The sequence below is a fragment of the Stomoxys calcitrans genome, chromosome 3 (assembly GCF_963082655.1).
Source record: "Stomoxys calcitrans chromosome 3, idStoCalc2.1, whole genome shotgun sequence".
Classification (NCBI taxonomy): domain Eukaryota; kingdom Metazoa; phylum Arthropoda; class Insecta; order Diptera; family Muscidae; genus Stomoxys; species Stomoxys calcitrans.
In genome coordinates this window covers 183,538,442-183,557,300 of record NC_081554.1, presented here as the reverse complement: position 1 = coordinate 183,557,300, position 18,859 = coordinate 183,538,442, and the positions used below count along the sequence as shown (strand labels likewise).

General features: G+C 40.1%; 1 protein-coding gene across 1 annotated transcript in view; it reads right to left on the bottom strand.

Annotated features, from left to right (window-relative positions):
- The window catches only part of LOC106090536 (limbic system-associated membrane protein), an 82,407-nt gene that overhangs the window by 5,486 nt on the left and 58,062 nt on the right, over positions 1 to 18,859 (bottom strand). The window contains exons 5-7 of the mRNA XM_059365733.1: positions 1,727 to 1,855; positions 1,492 to 1,629; positions 932 to 1,084 (exon numbers count right to left, since the gene is read on the bottom strand). Coding sequence (XP_059221716.1) covers positions 932 to 1,084; positions 1,492 to 1,629; positions 1,727 to 1,855 — 420 coding nt within the window. The remainder of the gene's footprint in view (positions 1 to 931; positions 1,085 to 1,491; positions 1,630 to 1,726; positions 1,856 to 18,859) is intronic.

The following is an 18,859-nucleotide window of genomic DNA, read 5'->3' as shown; positions in this document are numbered from 1 at the left end:
GTTCCAATTGCATAGCGATTCTTATCCTCTTCTTATTAAACCAATCTCGGATCTTGGCTTATTGAGCCCTAGAGGGCGCAATTATTAGCCTCTAGAGGGCGACATTATTATCCGATTAGAGCATGATGTGTTTTGGCTTGACTTCCAACAACTGTGCTAAGTATGATCCAAATCGGTTCATAACCTGTTATAGCTCCCATGTAAACCGATCTTCCGCTTATACTTCTTGAGCCTCTGGAGAGCGCAATTATTATCCAATTTAGGTGAAATTTTGCAAAATGACTTCCACTTTGATCCCGAACAGCCATGCCAGGTATGAGCTCAATTGGTTTATTACTTGGCATAGTTCCAATTGCATAGCGATTCTTATCCATTATCCTTTGTTTGTCTATAAAGAGATATCGGTCAAAGAACTTAACAAATGCGATCCATGACATTTTTTGTCGATCTAGCCATGTCCGTCCGTCTGTCTGTCGAAAGCACGCTAACTTCCGAAGGAGTAAAGCTAGCCGCTTGAAATTTGGCACAAATACTAATACTGAATCGGTCTATAGCCTGATACAGCTCCCATATAAATCGATCTATCTATTTTACTTCTTGAGCCCCCAAAGGGCACGATTCATATTCGAATTGGCTGACATTTTACACAGGTCTCCAACATATAATTCAATTGTGGTCCAAACTGGACCATATCTTGATATCGCTCTAATAGCAGAGCAAATATTTTCTTATATCATTTTTTTTTGCCTACGAATAGATGCCGGTAAAAGAACTCGACAAATGCGATCCATGGTGGAGGGTATATAAGATTCGGCCCGGCCGAACTTAGCACGCTTTTACGTGTTTTTTTGAGTTCCCCCACACTGGGGCGACCTTAAACAATTAGATTCCACGCGGCCGAACTAAGCACTCGTTTACTTGATTTACTTACTGTACAATTTGATTGTGCCGTCCGTATCACCCAAAGAGTTTTTTGCCACACAACGATATGAACCAAATTCAGTAGCTGTGAGGGGATTTATATGCAATTTCACAGAACTTCGATAGTCTCCGATTTCTGTGACATTTGAAGTGAATTTGCTACCTGTAAATATAGGAAATTAAGAAAGGATTAGTAACACTTTGAAAACTACAGATATATCAGAAAAGTATTTTATTTAAAAAATTAAAATTAATATTGGGTTGCCCAAAAAGTAATTGCGGATTTTTCATATATTCGGCGTTCACAAATTTTTTCATAGCTTGTGACTCTGTAATTGCATTCTTTCTTCTGTCAGTTATCAGCTGTTACTTTTAGCTTGCTTTTGAAAAAAAGTGTAAAAAGGTATATTTGATTAAAGTCCATTCTAAGTTTTATTAAAAATGCATTTACTTTCTTTTAAAAAATCCGCAATTACTTTTTGGGCAACCCAATATATTTATGGTTACTATCCGTAGGAAGTCTTCCGATGATCCTTAGAAGTAAATTTGCTAATGTATGAATATTCTCACCTGGCGGCACTATATCTCCTTTCTCCCGAGTCCAATAATTTATAGCCTTGGGAAATGCTTCCGAATGACATTCAAGTGTGACACCTTTGCCCTCCACAGCTCCGATAAGTTGATTTTGAACTGTAATCATGGGAGGGACTGCATCACAAAAAGAGAAACAAAATAAGGTTACGCAAAATTATTTTACAAATTTAAGTATCGTTCTTGTTGGGTTAAGTTAGAATGTTAAACTTACAATGCACTATGAGTGTTATCCTTTTGCTAACTGAGGGCGGCACTCCATTTGAGGCTATGCAAAGATATGCACCCATATGTTGCCTGCGGACGCTGGGAAGGATTAAATTTGTACCCTCCACTTGGGAAACTAGAAAAAGAAAAAATTTAAAAAAAAAAAATTAATTTTTTTTAAATTTTAAAAACGAAAAAACCAGTAAGGATAGCCAAAATTCAGGCGAAATATATATATAGGATCTTTAAATTCAAATCTTACACATTAGAATGAAATTTTGCGTATATATTTAGTTGAGTAACTAAACAATGAGTAGCAAATTTTATGCTGATCGGTCGAAATTTGTTGTTACTACGGCCATATAAGTGTAAATCAGACGATACATATATATGGGAGCTATATCCAAATCTGGACCGATTTTAATAAAATTTTGCAGATATGTTAAAATCAGTAACAAAACAGTCCATGCCAAATTTTGTGCAGATCGGTTGAAAATTGTAGCTACTATGGCAATTGAAGTGCAAATCGGGCGATACATATATATGGGAGCTATATCTAAATCTGGACCGATTAACATGAAAATTTCCACACATATTAGGAAGTCAAATAAAATACCTGGCGCTAAATTTTGTAAAGATCGGACTAAAACTGTGGCTTCTACAGCCTTAAAAGTCCATTTCGGATGAAAGATATATATGGGAGCTATATCTAAATCTGAACCGATTTTTCTGAAATTTTGCACACATATGCAGACTTCAAATGAAATACCCAATGCCAAATTTTGTAAAGATAGGACGAAAATTGTGGCTTCTACAGCCATAAAAAGCCATATCGGATGAAAGATATATGTGGGAGCTATATCTAAATCTGAACCGATTTTTCTGAAATTTTGCACACATATGCAGACCTCAAATGAAATACCCAATGCCAAATTTAGTAAAGATAGGACGAAAATTGTGGCTTCTACAGCCTTAAAAGTCCATTTCGGATGAAAGATATATGTGGGAGCTATATCTAAATCTGAACCGATTTTTATGAAATTTTACACACATATGCAGATCTCAAATAAAATACCCAATGCCAAATTTTTTAAAGATCGGACGAACATTTGAGGCTTTTAAAGCCTTAAAAATCTATATCGGATGAAAGATATATATGGGAGCTATATCTAAATCTGAACCGATTTTATCCAAAATGAACAGCGTTTGTCCTTGGGCCAAAAAAGTAACATGTGCAAAATTTCGTGACAATCGGACAACAAATACGACCTGTACTATGATTACAAGGATATATGGACTCACAGACGGACAGACGGACATGGCTTAATCGAATCAGAAAGTGATTCTGAACCGATCGGTATACTTATCAATGGGTCTAGCTCTTCTCCTTCTTAGTGTTGCAAACAAATGCACAAACTTATAATACCCTGTACTATGGTGGTGTAGGGTATACAAATTAAAGATTTAAACAATTTTATATATTTTATACCCACAATCATACGATGGGGGTATACTAATCTAGTCATTCCGTTTGTAACACCTCGAAATATTGAGCTAGGACCCAAGAAAGTATATATATTCTTGATCGCCTCGAAATTCTGATTCGATCTAGCCATGTCCGTCCGTCCGTCAGTCGAAATCACGATAGCCGTCGAACGCGCAGAGTTAACCGCTTGAAATTTTGCACAGATACTTTGCATAGGTAGGCGTAGGTCACTGGGGATTGAAAATGGGCCTTATCGGTTCAGATATGGATATAGCTCCCATATAGATCGATCTCCCGATTTGACTTCTTGAGCCCGATTGGGCTGAAAATTTGCATGTGGTGTTCTGTTATGACTTTCAACAACTGCGTTAAGTACGGTCCCAATCGGTCAAGAACCTGATATAGCTCCCATATAAACCGATCTCCCGATTTGACTTCTTGAGCCCTCACAAGCCGCAAATTTTGTTCCATTTGGTTGAAATTGTGCACATAGTGTTCTGTTATGACTTTAAACAACTGCGCTAAGTACGGTCTAAATCGGTCAAGAACCTGATATAGCTCCCATATAAACCGATCTCCCGATTTGACTTTTTGAGCTCCTAGAAGCCTCAATTTTTGTCCGATTTTGCTGAAATTTTGCACATAGTGTCTCTTTATGACTTCAAACAACTGTGCCAAGTACTGTTCAAATCAGTCTAAAACCTGAAATAGCTCCCATATAAACCGATCTCCCGATTTGGCTATTTGGGTACCTGGAAGCATCAATTTTTATCCGATTTGGCTGAAATTTTGCATATAGTGTACTGTTATGACTCTCAACAACTGCCCCAAGTACGGTCCAATTCGGTCTATAACTAGATATAGCTACCGTATTTTAGCAGAATCCATGGTGGTGGGTTCCCAAAATTCGGCCCGGCCGAACTTAGCACGCTCTTACTTGTTATCTATCAGCAGGTTAAGTTCGAAGATGGGCTATATCGGACTATAACTTCATAGCCCACATATAGACCGATCAGCCGATTTAGGGTCTTTGGCCCATAAAAGCCACATTTATTATCCGATTTTGCTGAAAATTGGGACAGTGTGGTGTGTTGGGCCCTTGGACATCCTTCGTCAATTTGGCTCAGATCGGTTCAGGTTTGGATATAGCTGCCATATAGACCGATTCTCCGATTTAGGGTCTTGGGCCCATAATAGCCACATTTATTATCCGATTTTGCTGAAATTCAGGACAGTGAGTTGTGTTAGGCCCTACGACATCCTTCGTCAATTTGGCCCATATCGGTTCAGATTTGGATATAGCTGCCATATAGACCGATCCTCCGATTTAGGGTCTTGTGCCCATAAAAGCCACATTTATTATCCGATTTTGCTGAAATTCGGGACAGTGAGTTGTGTTAGGCCCTACGACATCCTTCGTCAATTTGGCCCATATCGGTCCGGATTTGGATGTAGCCGCCATATAGACCGATCCACCGATTGAAGGATTTAGGCCCACAAAAGCCACATTTATTATCGGATTTTGATGAAATTTGAAACAGTGAGTTGTGTTAGGCCCTTCGATATTCTTCCTCAACTTGACTCACATCGGATAGTGAGATTTGGATAGAGCTGTCATAAAGACCGATCTCTCGATGTAAGGTTTTTGGGGTCATAAAAGGCGCATTTAGTACCCGATTTCGCCAAAATTTGGGACAGTGTGTTGTATTAGGCCCTTCGACATCCCTCTTCAATTTGGCTCATATCGGTTCAGATTTGGATATAGTTGCCATATAGACCGATTTCACGATTTGAGGTTTTGGACCCATAAAAAGCGCATTTATAATCTGATTTCGCCGAAATTTGGGGCAGTGAGTTGTGTTAGGCCCTTCGACATCCCTCTTTAATTTGGCTCATATTGGTCCAGATTTGGATATAGTTGCCATATAGACCGATCCGCCGATTTAAGGACTTAGGCCCATAAAAGCCACATTTATTATCCGAGGTGGTGGGTATCTAAAGTTCTGCCCGGCCGAACTTAACTAAATTATCTACCAAATATGCAACGCAATATGTTTTAGAATTTCTGCTGGCATCGACAATTTTTATTGATAAAATCTCATTTAATTTACCAAAAATAATGTCAAAAAACTTTTGAGATTAAATAAATTCCAGAAATATACAAATCCTTTCATTCATTGAATTCAGTCATATCGCTCACAACATATCATACTTCATTTCATTATTTGCATATAATTTGCTACAAAAAAAAAAAAAAAAAAAAACACACTTTTAAACAAAAAAATTGTTTAAATTCCCCAAATAGTTTTCACTTCACCATTTCCTTCCTTAAATTCCCACCGTTGTAATCTTTCAATCGCTAGCCGTTGTTCAGTTGATATTCGACATGGCTAATGTACACCTTTAGTTACCACCTTCATTTATGTTAGTCCTGTAAAAGGATAACACTTTAGCTAGGCAGCCAGCCAGTCAGCCAGTCAGCCAGTTGGCTAGCTGGCCAACCAACACCACCACCAAGGTTTGTGGTATTGTTGGCTGTGGGTGAAACGTAAAAAAAAATAAAAATGGAGGGGAAAAAACAAAACTAAACGCGCCGCTGTATTTATGGAAAATATTTGTGTTGGCCTGTAAAATGACATAAAAACCGGTAACGGATATGTGCTTACATTACCTCCACATATGATTCAACTTCATAATGGACACAAATATGGTGGTAGTCATAGAGACATGTGTGGATGTTAAGTGAGGTTTGCCAATCAGAGGGGCCTTAAAAGAGATCTAAGGGTTGCAAAAAATGTTTCTTGATTTTTGAAGGAATTAAAACCCAAACTTTTTGTAGGATTAGCACAGTTTATTTCGATATGGACTTTTGTTGCTGCAGGAGCTACAATTTTCGTTCGACTTTTACATCATTTTATATGAAATTATGGAGTGTGCATAATCATTACCTCACCATATTTGAATATGTTCCATCTTATACACCTATAACACATGAACATGAAGATGACTAGGTGGGCCAGCGCCTAATATAGTCGGCTCCTTCATTCCCTTGTCTTTTCTTTCATGTACTTATTATTGGGTTGCCCAAAAAGTAATTGCGGATTTTTAAAAAAAAAGTAAATGCATTTTTAATAAAACTTAGAATGAACTTTAATCAAATATACTTTTTTTACACTTTTTTTCTAAAGCAAGCAAAAATTAACAGCTGATAACTGACAGGAGAAAGAATGCAATTACAGAGTCACAAGCTGTGAAAAAATTTGTCAACGCCGACTACATGAAAAATCCGCAATTACTTTTTGGGCAACCCATATTAAGATAGATCTATAACAAAATATGGTTCAAATATTTACTCCTTTCACATTAACGTGCAATTCACCATGACTATAGTGCATTATGGTTGAATCCCCCATTATGTGCCTTAAAGCCAACTATTTTTCATTTGCCTTTTGGGGGGGGATAAGATGTTCTGCTTCAGAATAATGAATAACATTTGGCATAGAATCCTGTATTTTTTCACATCTTTGTTCTACAGAAAAAGGCGCTCAAAATCGTTATCAAATATTTACTCACATTTCGCACCTTGCCTTAAGTGTAATGCCATTGCAATTGAAATGTACGTGCAGGAACTGGAGGAAAATCAACGTTTTTACACATGTTAGATTCCATTTATTTCATGCTGATGATGATGACTCCAGCCACTTAACAAACAGAAGGTGGTATGAAAAGTTGGTTGAGAATCATTCGGTGTTTAAAAAAAAAAAAAAACTGCTCACCAAGCCCATGCAAAATAACACAAGAAATGTAAGGCCATAGTTGAGCAGTGCCCACCATATGATTGTAATATCCATTAGATTGCCCATGAACTTCTACTATATCAAGATATAGTCTAACATAGTCCATCTTCGAACTTAACCTGCTTATGAAAAAAAAAAAAAAAAATCTGTGTAAAGTTTCAGCTCAATATCTCAATTTTTAAAGACTATAGCGTGATTTCAACAGACAGACGGACGGACACGGCTAGATCGTCTTAGATTTTTACGCTGACCAAGAACATATAGACTTTATGGGGTCCTAGACAAATATTTCGTGGTGGTACAAACGGACTGACTAAAATAATATATCCCATATCCTAAGGTGGTGGGTATAAAAATGATGACACTATTGAAGTATTACTCTAATGAAGTGAATTTCTTATAGAATTTTGAATAGTTGAATTTATCTGATTTTGTGTAAACTATAATGTCTCCATATAGTCAGTGATCGCCCACTCCCTTAACTCTCACTGCGTCGTCCCGAAAGGCTTTGGGTTAATCAAGTTTATTGACGGCAGTCCTCTGGCCTTCACCTCCAAATCGTCTGCCCTTTCATTTCCCCTTACTCCGTTATGATCCGGCACCCAAACGATGCGGATTTTCCCATCCTCAAAGAAGGCGTTAATCTCCTTCTTACACTGCAAGACTGTTAGTCACCTTACCGTCCTGGTTGTTATTGCCCTTATGGCAATTTTACTGTCGGTAAGGATGTTCACACTCGAAGTCCTCGCGTTAGCACCACACTACAAGATGCATTCCGTGATTGCCCGGATCCCGCCTGCAGGACCGTATTATGGTCAGGCAGTTTAAAACAGATCTCAGTCCCTGGGTTCTCAATGTCCAGGCCCACTCTGTTCTCTAGCTTTGATCCATCCGTGTAAGATGATGTTCCAGATGGCAATGCTAGGGTTCCGTCAATCCAAGACTGTGCCGATGGCAGCAGTGCCTCGCACTCGACTTCAAGGTTCAAGGTTCCGATCGGAAACCTCTTCCCTTCCTTGCAGGTTGCCTATCGTCGCCTCGATTATACCGCGATGGTTAGAGCTGCTTCAATCTTCAATCCATTCTCCCATCGCCTTAAGTCCCATAGCTGCAGTGGCTGCCTCACACTTAATCTATAGGTCAATGGGGCGCATATCTCGAATAGTCTCCAGTGCCCTAGTGGGCGGGGTCCTCATCGCCCCGCCTATGCTATAACAACATGTTCTCTGAACCTGGTATATGGTCCTTATGTTGCATTTTTTCTTCATAGCAGTCCACCAAACTACTGAGGCGTAAGTAAGTATTGGTCTGATCACGGACTATCCTAGGATTCAGGCCCCATTTCGAGCCTACGGCTTGTCTACATAGTGTCCAACATCTGTGAGCGTTCTCAGTACGCTCCTGAATGTGACACTTCCAATTCAGTTTCCTGTCCAAGATCACAACTAAGTATTTGACCCTCCTCAGTCAGCATCCGTATGCCTCCTCAGTCAGCATCCGTATCCCTCCTCAGTCAGCACCCGTAATAGGTTATTAATGGTGGTCACCCATAGGAGTGGCGATAAAATGCCCCCCGTGGGGTGCCCTGTGCCACTTTCTCCCTTATATTTATGCCATGGGACACACAATTTATCCACCTGCTCCTTAGCATATGGTTTATCCAGTCTTAAAGGACCGGATACACCCGGTGCTGTTCTAAGGATTGGGTCAGTGTGTCGGTCCACACATTGTTAAAAGCCCAGTGTGTACGTTTTGGCATCGAAAGATTCTTCTATTTTATGCACATTCTCGTGCAGGGCAATCTCCACCGACCTTCCCTTGACAAAGGCATGCTGTTTGTGTGTGAACAGTTCGCTGGATGTCCTACTCTTTATCATGGTGTTCACAATACTTTCCATGGTTTTGAGTAGAAAGCATGTAAGGCAAATGGGCCTGTAGGCCTTTGGTATCGCATAACTTGCCTTGCCGGGCTTGGGTCTAAACACCACCCTTGCGTCCTGCCAGGCTTTCGAAGTATATGAAAGTCCTAGGCACGATGTGAATATTTTTACCAGACGAGGCGCCAGATAGTCTGCCTCTTTTTGTAATAACGCCGGAAATATTCCATCAAGTCCGGGTGACTTAAATGGTTTGAAGCTTCTCAAGGATTCATATAATGTCATATAAACCGATCTTGGGTCTTGACTTCTTGAGCCTCTAGAGGGCGCAATTCTTATCCGAATTGAATGAATTTTTGCACGAAGTATTTTGTTATGATATCCAACAACTGTGCCAAGGATGGTTCAAATCGGTTCATAATCTGATATAGCTGTCATATAAACAGACCTGGGGACTTGACTTCTTGAGCTTCTAGAGGGCGCAAACCTATTGGGTTGCCCAAAAAGTAATTGCGGATTTTTCAGGTCGGCCAAATGAAGTTGATGATTACATTTAACAAACCGAATCAACGCTTGTGATATGCACCTTAAACGCAACGAATTCGATCCGTTTTTAAAACGAATCATAACTGGAGATGAAAATTGGATTGTTTACAACAACGTTAGTCGAAAACGATCATGGTCCAAGCATGGTGAACCAGCTCAAACCACTTCAAAGGCTGATATCCACCAAAAGAAGGTAATGCTGTCTGTTTGGTGGGATTGGAAGGGTGTGGTATATTTTGAGCTGCTTCCAAGGAACCAAACGATTAATTCGTATGTTTACTGTCAACAATTGGACAAATTGAATACCGCCATCAAGGAGAAGCGACCAGAATTGGTCAATCGTAAAGGTGTCATATTCCACCAGGACAACGCTAGACCGCACACATCTTGAGTGAGCTTGGCTGGGAACTTTTGATGCATCCACCATATAGCCCTGACCTTGCACCATCAGACTACCATTTATTTCGATCTTTGCAGAACTCCTTAAATGGTACAACTTTCGGCAATGATGAGGCTATAAAATCGCACTTGGTTCAGTTTTTTGCAGATAAAGGCCAGAAGTTGTATGAGCGTGGAATACTAAATTTGCCAGGAAGATGGCTAAAGGTTATCGAACAAAATGGCAATTATGTATTTGACTAAAGTTCATTCTAAGTTTTATTAAAAAAGCATTTACTTTCTTTTAAAAAATCCGCAATTATTTTTTGGGCAACCCAATATAATTTAATTGTGGTCCAAACCGGACCATATCTAGATATCCCTCTAATAGCAGAGCATATCTTTTCTTATATCCTTTTTTGCTTAAGAAGAGATGCCAGGAAAAGAACTCGACAAATGCGATCCATGGTGGAGGGTATATATGATACGGCCCGGCCGAACTTATCGCCCCCTTACATGTTACTTCTTAATTTTCCCAAATTATTATGCCCACCATTTTAAAATTTTTCTCCCATTACAAGCAGCAGCTATTATTGAATTCAAAACATTTTGCCTGAACTGCACCAATTTTTCTCCCATGTGCTTGGTGTTTGTCTGGCTTACAGCCCCAGCATTGAAAAACCCATATCTATGGCATTTATTACGAAAATATTTATGCAAAATAAAGAAAAAAAAAAAACAAATATTTTGTTGTGCCCTAAAAATTGCAATGCATTGACGGTTTTTGTTGTAAGGGCCAAGTTATGCCGGTGGTACTGTTTATGTTTGCCATTTTATATGTTTGGGTCAAAAATGTTTAACATTTGACAAAAAAAAAAAAATCTACTTCCATGCTTTGGATTTCCATGCAATTTTCATCATCCACTGCTAAAGTTGCATATTGGTTGAATGGCCTTATCCACCAGCACTGCTGTTGTAATGATAAATAATAAAGGAAATCGCTGGATATGGAAAAAGGATATATGGAGTTTTTTCGCTCATACACACAGAGTGCCAGATAGAAATAAGCAATCATTTCAATATTAGATATATTAGTGTTAGATAATTGTAATGTGTTTTTGGTGTGGGGCATGGGATATGGAAAGTAGCAAAAAACTTGAAATGGAAAATATAAAAATGCGGAGTGATCAAAGAGTCACACCATGTGGAGGTATACTCAAATGGGAGCTTTGGAAAATAATGGAATCATTTTACCCAACATGTGTTTTAGGGTAGCAAAAGGTATTTCGATTTCTTTTTGCATTTGCTTACAACACTCAAAAGGAGAAGTATTCACAATGATATGCCCGAAGCTCTTCAACATTCAACTTAGCCATATCCATATGTATAGCCATCCCTAATCCATACACCCAAAACAGCGCTAGACAAACACTTTTCTTCTACTCAGGCATATGACCAATCCTAATTTGATTTAGTTCCTCCTAAGTATTTTGGATGCTATGTCACCAGTAATGCAAATTTGGACATAAAAATTCAATTTAGGAGCAGGCGCAAACTGAGAGCATTCCTCAGAACTTTTTCAGTTTTATTAAGACAGGGGAGTTGCAGCATTAGAACAGAAGCCCTTTCAAGCAGATTTCAATCCACACCTTACTCAGGTGTATAAATTGAGGGCCAAGCCTCTTTTTATTTAGCTCCTCCTAAGTATTTAGCATTGCTATATCACCAGTAATGCAAATTTGCCCATAAAAACTCATTTGAGGAACTGGGGCAAACTGAGAGACTGAGAGCATTCCTCAAGACTTCCCAAGACGGGGGCAGTTGCAGCATTAGACCAGGCACCCTTTCCAGCAAATTTCACCTTACTCAGGTGTATAAATTGTGGGTCTCATGATGTGAATACAAGGGAGAAAGTGGTAGAAGGCACGCCACTCCTATGGGTGACCACCATAAATGACCCATTACGGATGCGAACTGAGGAGGGGAGTCTGAGGAGAGCCTGCTACGTTAACGATGTTATAATTTTTCTAAAGGGTAAGGATCCGCCCCAGCTATGCAGAAGGGTCGAAGGTGCCTTGCATATGACATGTGACTGGGCTAGACCCAAAGGTCTCAATGTTAACTCAGAGAAGACTGGAATATGCCTGTTCACTAGAAAGACGTAAGTGGGCCAATTTGACGCACCTCGTTTCCTCAGTAGAACGATTTCGTTATCTGACAAGGTCAAATACTTAAGAGTGATCGTGGACAGGAAACTGAATTGGAAGTTTCACATTTTAACCCCGTGAAAGACGAAGGGCATTTAATCCATAGAACGATTTCGATACCTGGCAAGGTCAAATACTTAGGTGTGATCCTGGATAGGAAGCTCAATTGAAAGTGTCACATTCAGGAGCGTATTGAGAAATCTTACAGACATTGCGCACTATGCAGGCGGGCCGTAGGCTCGATTTGGGGGCTGAATCTGAGGATAGTCCACTGACTCTACAGGAGCGTGACTGCGATGGAGGAAAAGTGCATCGTAAGAATAACACAACAAGTTCGGAGAACATGTTGTCTTGACATTTTCGCAGCGATGAGGACCACGCCCACTAGGTCACTGGAAACTATTCCAGATATCCCACCCATCGGCATACAGATTAAGTGTGAGGCAGTCACTGTGGCTATGAGACTTAAGGCGGTCGGAAAATTGAAAGAGGATAGGAGCAGGCCGTCTACATTGCCATGTTTATCTGAAAACTACGCCCTTCCCCACATTGCTGTCGCCTGCACAGCCATGTCCGTCAGTAGAGCGTTGTCGTCTTGTCCGATTCTAATTAAATTTCATATTTCTATTACTTGGAGCATTTTCATTGACGTAGTAATTTTTGTAAATTTTTTTAACAATATTTTTATACCCACCACCGAAGGATGGGGGTATATTCATTTTATCATTCCATTTGCAACTCATCGAAATATCTATTTCCGACCCTATAAAGTACACATTTTCTTCATCAGCATAAAAATCTAAGATATAATATAACTCGCATATATAGGCTGGAGCTCCAAAATCATTCTTGGAGCTGCTTGACCGTGGCCATAGCCGGGCGTTGCTGTTGATTGGAGATGTTAGGGTATCAAACTCTATTGTTTCCCTTAAACATAGTCGAAATATGGTAGGTGTGGCACTGTTCTATCGATTTTTCCACGGTGTGTGTTCTACGGAAATCAGTCTTCTAATTCGTGACTTGAAGATTGTTTGTTAGAAATACAAGATTTTCCAACTGATTTTTTGGAGGCCACCATAGAGGTTAGCATGTCCGCCTATGACGCTGTACGCCTGGGCTCGAATCCTGGCGAGACCATCAGAAAAAATGTTCAGCGGTAGTTTTCCCCTTCTAATGCGTGCAACATTAGTGAGTTACTATGCCATGAAAAAACTTCTCTCCAAAGAGGTGTCGCACTGCTGCACGCCTTTCGACCCCTTATCATTGAGTTTAAACTTGAATCGCACTGCACTCATTGATATGTGAGAAGTTTCCCCCTGTTCCTTAGTGAAATGTTCTTGGGCAAAATTTGAATTTGTACCTGATTTTCTAGTAACACGCACCGGTTTGAAATCGATTGGCCAGCTGATCGGTAATTCTTTTTTCGCAAGGACGGTTGGTATATGGAATCGACTTCCGGCAGATGTCTTTCCCGCTACTTACGACATCCAGAAATTCTAAGCAAATATCAATAAACACTACTCCCTCTTGCCACCCTCCTATCCTCAACTATCCTCTCCAAAGGAATGCACTGCATATATAGGGGACATGCCCTGCGTGTTGGTTGATTGATAAAAAAGTATGACCCAAATCTGAGTATAACGTCATATAGCTCCCGTATAAACCAGTCTACTGTTTAGTCTTTTAAGGCTGCAAAAAGCTGAAATGTAAGCCTGGTTGGACAGAACTTTGATACTTAGCGTAAAATTATGCTCTTCAATCGAATTCATTTCTCGTCAATTTTGAGAAGAATTTATGGCCCGGCCGAACTTAGCACTTTTTTACTTCCTGTTAACTTATTGACTTCCGTGGACTTGAAGCCCCCTCATATATTCAAACTCCCAATTTTTCCTTAATTAACCCAAAATTAGTTTCCCCTAGTCGGACAAGGTCTTCTTATCCAATGACCAGCACTTCAGCAAATCAAATTCAAATTCAAAATAACGGATACGGATACGAAACGGAATAGCAGTCAACGAACATCAATGGAACAACTTTTATGTTCCTTTATTGCAGCTACCGGCAGCAGCAGCAGCTAAAACAAATACAATAACAACAACAACCACCATTGTAATGCGAAACACAAACAAAACAAACAAACATTAAAAAGAAAAAAAAAACCGACAACGAAATGCTAACTGCTTGGGAAAAAGGGAAATAATATTCCATATAAATGGCTAATAATAATCAAACAGAAAAAGTACAACGAAGGAGAAAAATGAAAAAAAAAAACAAAAACAAAAACAAGTAAAAGCGTGCTAAATTCAGCCGGGCCGAATCTTATATACCCTTCATCATGGACCAATTTTTCGAATTCTTTTCGCGGTATCTCAGGCTATCTTCAGGCTATACCCACGATGCTGTTTCAGGCTATAGACCAATTCGAACCATATTTGACACGTATGTTGAAGGTCATGTGAGAAACCGTTGTAAAAATTTCAGTCAAATCGGATAAGAATTGCGCCCTCTAGAGGCTCAAAATGTCAAGATCCCAGATCGGTTTATATAACAGTTAGATCAGATTATGTACCGATTTCAACCATACTTAGCATAGTTGTTGGAAATCATACCAAAACACGTCGTGCCAAATTTCAGCCATATCGGATGTAAATTGCGCCCTCTAGAGGCTCAAGAAGTAAAAAAAGGGAGATCGGTTTATATGGGAGCTGAATCAGGCTATAGACCGATTCGAACCGCGTTTGACACGTACGTTGGAGGTTATGGGAGAAGCCGTTATCCAATATTTCAGCCAAATTGGATAAGAATTGCTCCCTCTAGAGGCTCAAGAAGTCAAGACCCCAGATCGGTTTATATGGCAGCCGTATCAGATCATGTACAGAATTGCGCCCTCTAGAGGCTCAAGAAGTAAAATAGGGATATCGGTTTGTATGGAAGCTGTATGAGGCTATAGACCAATTCGGACCGCATTTGACACGTACGTTGAAGGTCATGGGAGAAACCCTTGTACAAAATTTCAGTCAAATCGTATAAGAATTGCGCCCTCTAGAGGCTCAAGAAGTCAAGACCCCAGATCGATTAATATGACAGCTATATCAGGTTATAGACCGATTTCAACCATACTCAGCAGAGTTGTTGGAAGTCATACCAAAACACGTTGTGCCAAATTTCAGCCAAATCGGATAAGAATTGCGCACTCTAGAGGCTCAAGAAGTCAAGACCCAAGATCGGTTTATTTGACAGCTATATCAGGTTATTGACCGATTTCAACCATACTTAGCACAGTTATTGGAGGTCATACCAAAACACGTCGTGCCAAATTTCAGCCCTATCGGATAAGAATTGCGCTCTCTAGAGGCTCAAGAAGTCAAGACCCAAGATCGGTTTATATGACAGCTATATCAGGTTATGGACCAATTTCAACCATACTTAACACAGTTGTTGGAAATCATACCAAAACACGTCGTGCCAAATTTCAGCCATATCGAATGAGAATTGCGCCCTCTAGAGGCTCAAGAAGTCAAAACCCCAGATCGGTTTATATGGCAGCTATATCAAAACATGGACCGATTTGGCCCATTTAAAATACCAACCGATCTTCACCAATAAGAAATATTTGTGCAAAATTTCGAACGGTTAGCTTAACTCCTTCGAATGTTAGCGTGCTTTCGACAAACAGACGGACGGACAGACGAACGGACAGACGAACGGACAGACGGACGGACAAATGGACGGACGGACAAACGGACGGACAGACAGACAGACGGATGGACAGACGGACGGACAGACGAACGGACAGACGGACGGACAGACGGACAGACGGCGGACGGACATGGCTAGATCGACTTAAAATGTCATGTCGATCAAGAACATGTTTACTGTATGGGGTCTCAGACGCATATTCAAACAGAATGACGAAATTAGTATACCCCCATCCTATGGTGGAGGGTATAAAAAACAAAACGCCCCACAACAACCACACCCCCTACCTATGCAAAAGCAACCAACTTTAGCTTTCCCAAGCAAATAATTTTAAAATAATACGCGACGGCGGTCAATAATACTCAGTGGCAACAACAACAACAATAACAACACCCAACAATGAAAGTGGTACAATGGCTTAAGTACTGCCGTTGTTGTGTGCCAATGGTGTTGGTCACCGTCATAAAAAGGCCGACTATGGCTGTAAAGGTTGGCAGAGAGAGAGAGAGAGAGAGAGAGAGAGATGCGAAGGGTAGGTATAGCAAACGATTTGCTTAATAAACAAACAACGCATATCAAAGGTTCACTGCCAGTCTATGGCGTTTATGTGAAACAAAAAAAAAACGATTGTTCGTACCCTAGGCAGGATTGAGGATATACAAATGTGGTCTTTGTGTTTGTTATGAATCAGACATTGACAAGGAAGTGTAAATATCTTTTATCCGGCCATCTACTCGTTGACAAATTCACTATATCTCAAAATAGGCGGTTAATATGACAGCTATATAAAACAAGTAAAAAGGTGTTAAGTTCGGACGGGGCGAACTTTGGATACCCACCACCTCAGGTATATACGTAAACCACCTTTCGTTAAAATCCGGTGAAAAATGCATATCTTATGCCCCATAGCAGCTATATCGAAATATGTTCCGATTTGGACCAAATACTAATAAGTACAAGTAGCTACATCTAAAAATACCGGCCGATGTGAACCATATACGATACGGATGTAGAAAAGCCCAACATAAGACACTGTGTAAAATTTCAGTGAAATCGGATTATAGGTTTGCCCAAAAAGTAATTGCGGATTTTTCATATAGTCGACGTTGACAAATTTTTTCACAGCTTGTGACTCTGTAATTGCATTCTTTCTTCTGTCAATTATCAGCTGTTACTTTTAGCTTGCTTTAGAAAAAAGTGTAAAAAAAGTATATTTGATTAAAGTTCATTCAAAGTTTTATTAAAAATGCATTTACTTTCTTTTAAAAAATCCGCAATTACTTTTTGGGCAACCAATAAATGCGCCTTTTATGGGACCAAGACTTTAAATTGAGATATCGGTTTATATGGCAGATATATCCAAATGTAGACCGATTTGGGCCAAATTGAAGAGATAAGTCGAAGGACCTTACGCAACTCACTGTCCGAAGTTTCAGCGAAATCGGACAATAAATGAGCCTTTTATGGGGCCAAATGGTCGGAAAGTTGAACCTCGACGAGATAACGTCCAGTAATGGGTTGAGGCTGTTAGATTTCGCGGCAAAAAACATGGTAGTAGCACCAGATTTCAACATAAAAAAATATTCACAAAGCTACATGGCTGTCACCCGATCAAAAAACGAGAAACGAAATTGTACACCTTGTGATACATGGAAGGCATTCATCCAGCGTGTTAGATGTACGATCGATCCGTGGAGCGAATATAGATTCGGATCATTACCTTGTTGCAGCAAAGGATCGCACCCGTTTGAATATGGCGAGGAAAGTACGATCTAACACCGCACGGAAGCTGAACATTGAAAAGCTGCAAACACGACAAATGGCAGCGGCATACTCCACTCGACTGACCCAACTGCTTCATGAATTCACATCTTGTTCCGATGATATAAAGGCGCAGTGGCAAACTGTTGCCCACTCCATGGAAAATGCCGCGAAAGCCTCCTCCAAAAATCCCATGGTACGACCAAGAGTGTCGAGATGCTACTTAAGCCAAGAATGCGGCATATAGAGCAACCCTGCAATCAGTAGCAACGCACCAGATGAAGGAGAGGTATCGGGAGAAAAGGAGAGAGGAGAAACATCTATTCCGCAGAAAGAAAAAGGAAATGGAAAGACGTGAGTGTGAGCGAATTGAGATGTACAGGAGTCAGAATGAAGTCCGGAAATTCTAACAAAGAATTAAACATCAAACCGATGGCTTTGGTGTGGGCACATCCTCCTGCAGAGACAAAGAAGAAAATCTGGTAACTGACACAGATAACATGCTGAGGATATGGAAAGAACATTTTACCTAACTACTAGTGTCTGATGTTGGCGGCGAGAGTGTTTACCTCCTAGTCAGAATGAGGTTCAAGACTAAACAACAATAAGGCAGCAGGAAACGACGGGTTACCCGATGAAGTATTTAAGACCAGAGGCAATACGCTGATAAGGAGTATGCATCAGCTAATCTGCGCAATCTGGCTAGAAGAACGCATTCTTCGTAAAATATATGAACCAGTTTGCGTTAATGGAGAATATAGGCGACGTATGAAGCACGAGCTCAAGAATTCAAGATCCAATATGGCCCATTTACAATCCCAACCGGCCTACTCTAATATGAAGTCTTTGTGCAAAATTTGAAGCGCCTGGCTTTACTCCCTCGAAAGTTAGCGTGCTTTCGATATACAGACATATGGTCATGACGACTGTTGGAGATTTTTTAAATTTTTATACCCAACACCAAAGGATGGGGGTATACTAATCTAGTCATTCTGTCCGTCCGTCTGTAGAAATCTCGATAGCGGTCGAATGCCTAAAGCTAACCGCTTGAAATTTTGCACAGATACTTAATATTGATGTAGGTCATTGGGGATTGTTTATGGACCATATCCATAAAACCGTTCTCACGATTTGACTTCTTGAGCCCTTGGAAGCCGCAATTTTTGTCCGATTTGGCTGAAATTGAGAGTGTAGTGTTCGGTTATGACTTCCAACAACTGTGTCAACTACGGTCCAAATCGGCCTATAACCGGATATAGCACCCATGTGCACCGATCTCCCTTATTGAGCCCCTGGAAGCCTCAGTTTGTGTCCGATTGAGTTGTGTAGTGTTTTGTTATAACTCCCAATAACTGTGCTAAGTACGGTCTGAATCGTTCTATAACCTGA